The sequence below is a fragment of the Vigna umbellata genome, chromosome 5 (assembly GCF_029865625.1).
Source record: "Vigna umbellata cultivar VRB3 chromosome 5, Vumbellata_1.0, whole genome shotgun sequence".
In the NCBI taxonomy this organism is placed as follows: Eukaryota; Viridiplantae; Streptophyta; class Magnoliopsida; order Fabales; family Fabaceae; genus Vigna; species Vigna umbellata.
In genome coordinates this window covers 66,344,611-66,353,411 of record NC_142169.1, presented here as the reverse complement: position 1 = coordinate 66,353,411, position 8,801 = coordinate 66,344,611, and the positions used below count along the sequence as shown (strand labels likewise).

At 31.8% G+C, this 8,801-nt stretch overlaps 2 protein-coding genes across 2 annotated transcripts; one reads left to right on the top strand and one right to left on the bottom strand.

Annotated features, from left to right (window-relative positions):
- LOC124835018 (small ribosomal subunit protein uS11) lies at positions 1–2,092 on the bottom strand. The gene is made up of 6 exons (XM_047309872.2): positions 1,932–2,092; positions 1,677–1,796; positions 1,548–1,593; positions 875–960; positions 582–711; positions 1–353 (listed from the first exon to the last, which is right to left on the bottom strand). Exons 1-6 carry the CDS (start codon positions 1,932–1,934, stop codon positions 286–288), a joined length of 453 nt encoding a protein of 150 aa, XP_047165828.1. The 5' UTR covers positions 1,935–2,092; the 3' UTR covers positions 1–285.
- A 1,349-nt stretch (positions 2,093–3,441) lies between these two features.
- On the top strand, positions 3,442–5,456 carry LOC124835005 (large ribosomal subunit protein eL20). The gene is made up of 4 exons (XM_047309852.2): positions 3,442–3,597; positions 3,686–3,801; positions 3,973–4,036; positions 4,944–5,456. The coding sequence occupies exons 1-4, from the start codon at positions 3,583–3,585 to the stop codon at positions 5,283–5,285; spliced, it is 537 nt and encodes a 178-aa protein (XP_047165808.1). The 5' UTR covers positions 3,442–3,582; the 3' UTR covers positions 5,286–5,456.
- Positions 5,457–8,801: the final 3,345 nt, after the last annotated feature.

Sequence of the window (8,801 nt, the reverse complement as noted above, 5' to 3'; positions counted from 1 at the left end):
TAGTAAAAACCTTCTAATTGCAGAGCAAATAAGGCAATCACGGATAACCCATTTCCGTACAATAATCAAGCAAACGTAAGATCAAGTTTAGCAAAAGAAGATAGTTAGTCAACATTTCAAGCTACGAAGAAACAACCAGAACTTTCAACAAAAAAATGAAAATGTCTGTTATCAATTAAAACACTGTTCAATATGACTAAAGAAAAACACTAGAAGTTCTGATAGCAAAATTTCAACATGCCATTTAAGTTTGGTATGGAAAGTAAAATATAGCAACTCCAGTATTTAGAGCCTTCTACCTCTTCTGCCACTCTTTCTACGAGTGCTATCCGAAGGAATGGGTGTCACGTCCTCTGAAAAAGCAAGAATAATAATTAATATTTCATCTAACAATCAAATGCCATACAAATGAAATCAATCTGAAAACACAACGACAATGAAACATGAAAAGAAAAAATAACTGCGATTCGAAGTGAAGTTGCCCCAGCTGTGAACACAATATTAGAAACATAAACAGCACAAAATATGAGAATGTTTTTCACTAAGAACAAATCAATGATTTTCATAAAAAGGGAAAATACCTATACGACCGATTTTCATTCCTGAACGAGCAAGGGCCCTGAGAGCTGATTGGGCACCAGGACCAGGTGTTTTGGTCTTGTTTCCGCCAGTTGCACGGAGCCTGATATGAAGAGCAGTTATGCCCAGTTCCTGCTCCAGAATAATATGAAAAACTGCATCAATCTTGACAACTTCACAGATATAGAGTTTTCCCTTTCCATGACCATAAGAAATAGACTAGTTATACTATACTGGCTGACTAACAAAATGATCGTGTAAGCTATCTCGGTTAATACAAGTAAAAGCAACGTACCTTGCATCTGGCAGCAACATCCTGTGCTGCAAGCATGGCAGCATAAGGAGATGATTCATCTCTGTCGGCTTTAACCTTCATTCCACCTGAAGTTAGAAATAAAAGACATCAATGAAACAATTGTCCAAAATCCACGAAAAAGGTTTAAGAAAAAGCCAAATTTCATCTATAGGGAAAAAAATATTAGACTTGGTGGTGAGATAAAAATGGATTCCCAGCTTTTCCTATATCCACTGAAGAGTTTAATTGAAATAAAATTTCATTTAAAGGCAAAGATTGTTGGCTTGTTGAAAGGCAAATGTATCCAGAGTTCCATGAATAGAAAAACGGAAAAATCATTAAGTATGATGTAAAATAAAAAAATTACAAAAGGGCAGGCCCTATCACTAAGTTCACTCCATGCGGAGTGTGGGGATGCTACCTAAGTTCCATGGATCTAACGAACAGGATATACAGGACGAAACAAAAAGCTAAAGGAATAGAAAAAAAGACACATATTTACACAAGCATAACAAAATCTGCTGAAGCAATATATGGACTTTTTCAACTTCACTATCATAGAAAATGATAAAATTCACTAAAAAATTGAAAACAAAAGCAGCTAAATGATGCCAGCATTTGATTTATGAAATAAAGGCCAACAATTTTAAAGGTTCATGAAAATGAAAAGTACCGGTAATGCGGACAAGGGTTTCCCTCCCGGACAGATCAGTGACATGCTGCAATTATGAAATATGAAGAAATTAACATTCAGAGTTCAGCAGGTGATAACTTGAAGCAAAATAAAGCTGAATGTACTGACAATGAAGGTGTCATTGAAAGAGGCAAAGATACGAGCGACACCAAAGACGTGTTCACCGTCTCTAACAGCTGGTCCCAGAGTCACGTTTTCCTCTTTTGGCTCTCTGACCTTTCTCCTCGACTGCACAACAACAAAATCAAAATCAAAAACCCTATTAGAATTGCAATCCTGCATTCCGTAACAAATAGCAGAGTCCTCAATTTTTCGCTCAAGGAATTTCCATGTGCAAACTACATGACACTTTCGCATACTTACCATGATGAAGAGCTTCGTAGGTTTTAGAGCTGCTACTGCGAAAACGAAAATGGAACAGCTTTAGGGATTGGGAGAAAATCTTCAACCTGTTGTATTTTAGCTTGGACTGCGGCTTTTTGGGCCAACGCTGCCACCAGGCCCGGCTTTTCGGTGAATCTGCTTATACATAATTTTCAAACTCTTCACATTTTGATATTTTCAATTAAATATTACTTGATATATAATAGGTTATTTAAATTTATTTTTCTTCTCAAAATTCAGATTCAAATTCAAAGTATCATGCAGTTAATTAGATTTGTGTTCGATTATTTTATTATTTTATTTAATAGAAAAATGAGATCGAAAGAGTAACAACATTACTTGAGTTCGGATGTTGAATTATAGAGATAACTTGTGCAGAATTCACAACATATGGAAAAACTCATGGAATCAATTGCAGATGTTTGAATAAATTTAGTAAATGAATTATTAAATTGAAGGAAAATAATGACAGACAAATATTAAATTTAATTAAATCAGTTTTTTTTTTTTATTGAAACATATGATAATATTTCTTCATTTAATCATAATTATTTCCAACACATTTAATTGTCTAATATTTTCCAATTGAAAAAGCTAATCATTTGAAATATCTTAATATTCATAAAGTAATTAAGATGAACAGAATTTATACAAAAAAGCTTAGAAGCATCTCCTTTTAGTATTAGTTTATAGGTTTAATTTTGAATAGGTCCCTATTTTCACTCAGAATTTTAAATAGGTCCCTTTCTTTTTCGACATCTCAATTAAGTCCTTATTTTTGTAAAATTGAATCAAATAAGACCTTTCCATCAAATTGAAATGACGCCGTTAAGAAGAATATGCTTTATTTCTGGGTGAAAATAATGACGGCGTCATTTCAATTTGACGGAAAGATCCTATTTGATTCAATTTTACAAAAATAAAGACTCAATTGAGATGCCGAAAAAGAAAGAGACCTATTTAAAATTCTGGGTAAAAATAGGGACCTATTGAAATATTAAACCTAGTTTATATTACAGAAAATTCAAATTTTAAGTTTATAAAAAAAATTAACTAATTCAACCACAATTCTCAAATGTTGTCAAAGAGAAGGTAAAATCTTTGGGTCGTTCAGTAGTTAACCTTTGAAAAATTTAAACAAGATTGTGCAGACAAGTTAAGTTTAATTAAATCATAATTTGCTTGTGGAATGATATGAAAAGAATGGCATGATAATATTTCTTCATTTAATTGTCTAATATTTCGTAATTTAAAAACCCTATTGATTTGAAATAACTTAATATTCACAAAGTAAATAAGATAAATAAAATTTTTACAAACAAACATATAAACATCTCCTTTTAATATTGATTTGTATTACAGATAATTCAAACTTTAAAAGTTTATTAAAATTTTAAATTCAATTTACTAATTACACCACAATTCTCAAATGTTGTCATAAAGAAGATAAAATCTTTGGGCCTTTCAGTAGTTAATCCAAGAACCCGAGTCCAGTGCCCGAAATTAAGACCTAGGGTTTCAAGCCTCTTTATATACAAAAAAACCCTACTTTGCTCCTCTTCATCGTAGCGCCAGACTGAGAGGGAGGGAGAGAGAGAGTGTGATCTTCGTTTGTTGTCTTCTCTCAGAAATGGTTACGTTCAGGGTGTGTATAATCAGCAGTATTTGGCGTTCGATTTCGTGTAACTATGCTAGTGATTTTCATCGTGTGATGTTTGTTTGGGTTTTTGCAGTTTCATCAGTACCAGGTCGTTGGGAGGGCTCTCCCAACGGAAGCAGATCAGCACCCTAAGATTTACCGCATGAAGCTTTGGGCTACCAACGAGGTTCGCGCAAAATCTAAGTTCTGGTAAACTCATTTGGCTTTCGTATATTCTCTCATTTTATTAGATATTTTGTTTCATTCATTTTCTTTTGTGGGATCTTTTTGTGCAATGCTCTTGCCCTTGATGTAAATGGGTTTTGTTAAAGGGTATTTGGATCTAGTTAACTCCGTTTCTGAGTTTTTTCTTATGGTTAGGTATTTTTTGAGGAAGCTCAAGAAAGTGAAGAAGAGCAATGGTCAAATGCTCGCTATCAATGAGGTAATATTTCTCTCAGACCTTGCTATATGCTTAATTTTTCTTTTATCTTTTTAAATCACAATGCTGATGAATAATATGTTTTCCAAGTGGTTGAAATTAGTGATGAAAATCCTTGATTTCATGGCCTTTTTTTGTATTAAACTTTTCTCGTTGCCTTAGAGGACATAGAATTTACATATAATTTAATGATGGTATAATTTGGTAGCATTGGATGGTGGTTATTGTTTTCGAGGGAACTTGTTTTATGAGTTTTGCCTAATCTTGGTATGATTAATGTGCAGTGTGTTTGTTGCGTTATGTTGAGATATCTAATTAAGTTATTGTTTTGGTTAGTTTCTTTCTGTAATCCATGTTCAGTGCATCGTAAACATTTTTGTGAAATTTTGAAGTATAGCTCAGATTTCTTCTATCCATATGGTAATTCAGGGCCAAGCTGTATTTAATTCCTTTTTCATTAAAATACTTAAAAAAATATGTTGCTATGGTTTTATCATAGATAAGTTATTGGTGTTGATCTATTCTGAATTCTTTTTACTTGCCAACTCGGTCGTTTTTTAGCTTAAGATTGACTTTTAAAGGCACTCGACTTCATTTCAATCCACTGTTTAGTTGAATCATTTCCTAATTATTATATAGAACTTTGAAATGTGTAGTTTGGATTGTATGTGATTTATTTCATGTCTATGCAGAATTTTCTTAATTTTTAGAGTTGGCAATCTTTTACTCAGTTAGTGTCATTTTTATTGGTCATCCTTTTGTTTTGTGTCGTGTTGAGCTGTTTGTACGGTTTATTTAATCATATCTGTTTTGAGATGCATTTTGTACTGCTTGCTTTACGTTGGCGTATTATTTATTTCCTTTACATGATTATGTTCTTTACCTATGTTAATAATGTTTTATTTTGCAGATTTTTGAGAAAAACCCAACTAAAATTAAGAACTATGGGATATGGTTGAGGTATCAGAGTAGGACCGGTTACCACAACATGTATAAGGAGTACCGTGATACCACTCTAAATGGCGCAGTTGAGCAGATGTACAATGAGATGGCTTCTCGTCACAGGGTCAGGTGCCCTTGCATCCAAATCATTAAGACTGCTACCATCCCAGCCAAGCTTTGCAAGAGGGAGAGCACCAAACAATTCCACAACTCCAAAATCAAGTTCCCATTGGTCTTCAAGAAAGTTAGGCCACCATCTAGGAAGCTGAAGACCACATACAAGGCCAAGAAGCCCAACTTGTTTATGTAATGTGGTTGCTGATTGAGTGTCAGGAAACGTACCAGTTAGTTGTTTACTTTCAGATTTTGTTTGAGGAATTTTGGACTATTGTTTTTGGGTTAATCTTTATCTTTCTGTTGGATATTTTCTTGGTGATCTTTTTGATATGAGTAGAATGAAACAAATTTATATAAGTGTGTATCCAAATCTTATTACTGCCGAACATCGGCTAGAAGTATATCCATATTTACCCGGCTTCAGGAAACATTTTTTTCCATCAATTAAATCTAAAACCACAAACAATCGTTCGGAATATTTGAAAATTTGGCCATGTGATTCAACCGAACTTTCTGAATTTTGAATGCTTTTTGGTGTTCCAAATTTGTTCTGAGAGAGATATAACACGAAATCTTTTTCACCCGTACCCAGGATGTTGATTCCTGATTGTGTTTTGCCTTGGTATTGTCTTCCAAACGTAAGTTGTAGAAAATGGTAATTTAATCTTAGTTACTGGTAGACTAGAGATTAAATGAAGTGTTTGTCTTCGTCAGCAATTTTGTATATTTTCTTTTAAATTTAAATTTTTCACTGTAGTTTTGTTTTATTTCCTCTTCTAGTTTACAATCTTGTGTAACTTATGATGCTTTATTAAGCTTACATAGGTCATTGGACGGGTTTGGAAGTAACAAATAGGGTTGGAAACCAAGTATTTTTTGAAGAAATTAAAACGAAACTGGTATAGAGGGTTTTCGTCCAATACATTCTCCGTCCTAGTTTTCACAGTTTTTTTTTAATTGTATATAAAAATATTATTTAGGAATTGTCACATTCCAATGAAATGTCATGCAAAATTTATTCGAAGATTATCGATTATACATTCTCTATGTAAATAGGTAGGTGAAGAGTTTCAGATTATACCTTTCACATACCTTTTATTCCGGACAGAAAAAAAAAAATAGAGAACGAAGACTAAAAGGACATTCATGTATTGTTTAATGAATAGCCAAAAAAATCATTTAATAATGTTATATAGTTTATTACCTAAGCATATATTAAATATTTATCACTTTTAGTGTGCATGACTTTGTGAGGCTGGAAGTATTAGAATGTACTCTTCCTTTATAGCAACGATCTCTAACCAGTGGAGATAGTTGCCATCCATCTCTGATCAATATAGGAATTTTGGTAAGTTAACTTAGCAGAGATGATGACAAGCTAGTCAGGGTTAGGTTAACATTAGTTGAAATATGAAGAAAATAGAGTTGAGCTCTTAAACGACTTCGATATGCTTCGCTGGCCACTTATTAGAAGCATTTCGATCAGTTTTGTCCATTTCTTAAATGGGTTTAATTTTTTATCTGGATTGTATATATTGGATCAGCACATTATTCTTGCCCACTTTACAAAATCTTAAAAATGTTAAATAAAAAATTCTAAATTTAAATTGTATTAATGAAATGATTTTTAACATTATATATGTTGATTTAACGTAGAAATAAATATAATTTATAATACCATTTTAAGAAAGAAAAAAAACAAATATGTATATATATATATATATATATATATATATATATATATATATATATATATATATATATATATATATATATATATATATATATATATATATATATATATATATATATATATATATATATATATATATATATAGGGATTGAAGTCAGAAAACAAAAGATAATCTATCCATTATATCATAAACTTAGAGAAAACAAAGAAGGCTTCATAACCGTATATCTGGGCCCAATAAGAAAACTCAGAGAGAGAGTGATGCTCCCTCCACCACCCCATTTTCTCTCTACACCTCCTCAATTTTTTTTAAATTCTAAATTTACCCTTTTTACTTTTACTAATTTTACCTTTTATATTTTAAAACCATAATCTCAATCCCCTCTCATTTTCACTTTCTCTTTCACTCTCAGCAGCAAACCCCCATCCCCCATTGTTATTTTCACTTTCTCTTAATTTTCACTTCTGTTAACACAAAATTTGACAGAAATAAAAGAAGATAAACTGAACTAACTATTTTTTCTTTTATTCACTTTTTATTTCGTACTCAACAAACATACTTCTCTTTCATTGCATCATTGTAAGCACAACTGTAATTTTAAGCATATATTTTCAAGTTTTGTTATTTAAAGACAACGAAATGGGAAATAAATGTTTTGAAATTTATACCATGCATAATTTGTTTTTCTGTCAAATTTTGTGTTAACGGGAGTGAATTAAGAGAAAAAGAGAAAGTGACAGTGGAGGGTGGAGACTTGTTGCTGAGAGTGAAAGAGAAAGTGAAAATGAAAGAGAATGGAATCAGGGTTTTAGAAAATAAAAAGTAAAATTGATAAAAGTAAAATGTAAAAAGGATAAATTTAGAATTTAAAAGAAATTGGGGAGGTGGATGAAGAAGATGGGGTGGTGAAGGGAGTATCACTAAAACTCAGACCGCTAGCCTTCCTCAAGGCCCAACCCAGTATTTGGGGGAGAATCTTATATCACCAGCCCTTACCTTACCATTGTCTAAAAGGTAAAACACTACCAATGCAATCTCTGAGTTTATGTACTGCCACCTTTTTTATCTTTATCATCTTATTTTTATATTTAGAAATCCCCAAAGCCCCCTCTAATTATAAGTTATTCTATCTATACTAATTTTTCATAGTATAGATATATTTTCTAAAATATATTGAAATAAGAACCATTTGATTAATACTTATCATTGTTTGGCGTAATTTAGATTTAATAAAATTGAAACCAGTAGAATTTAATCCTTATTTCTGTAATAAAATCGAAATTGTGGTCAATTATTAAATATGTTTCTACAATTGTAAGTTAATTTCAGTTAAGAAGTGAACCAAAGAAGAAAAAACAGAAGACTGTCTTGTGTCTGAGATGAATTGAATTCTCATTTATTTTGTGTTGATAGTTTGATAAAATAGTTGTGTGGGTTTATATAAATGAGTTTGCAGTGTGAAGTGAGTTATGGAACCTTGTACTAGGAACAGTAGTTCTAGTGTCTCTTATTTGGTATATCGAAACGCAACATTTGCATTGTTGACATTAAGAAAACCTTTAAAAGGAAAGCGTTTTGGACTATCCTTTTCGCAGCTAAACAAGTTTCTTTTATTGCAGTGCATCCAGGTACTTTTTTCACAAAATTTGGATTGCATAAAAAAGCAAGAAAGTGATTCTACAAATTAAGTGAGTCAAACGTGTACTTCGCATTCTATTCAATATATTCCTCGGTCACAAAATCACAACCCTAATTTCCTCATTCAAAACAGAATACACACACCACTTATGTCTCTCCCTCTTCACTTTTCTTTCGTTACAAGTATTCAGTCATTTTCAAAAAAAATTCTTCTTTTCACATTGCATATGAAAGGTGATTTCGTGAAACGTAACACACAATGCATTAATGAAAAAAATTAACTTTGATTGGTCTAGCTCAACCTCGTATATTCTTTCTAAATGTATTACGTATCTATTTATTATTAAAAATATTATATCCTAAGAAATTAATAACAT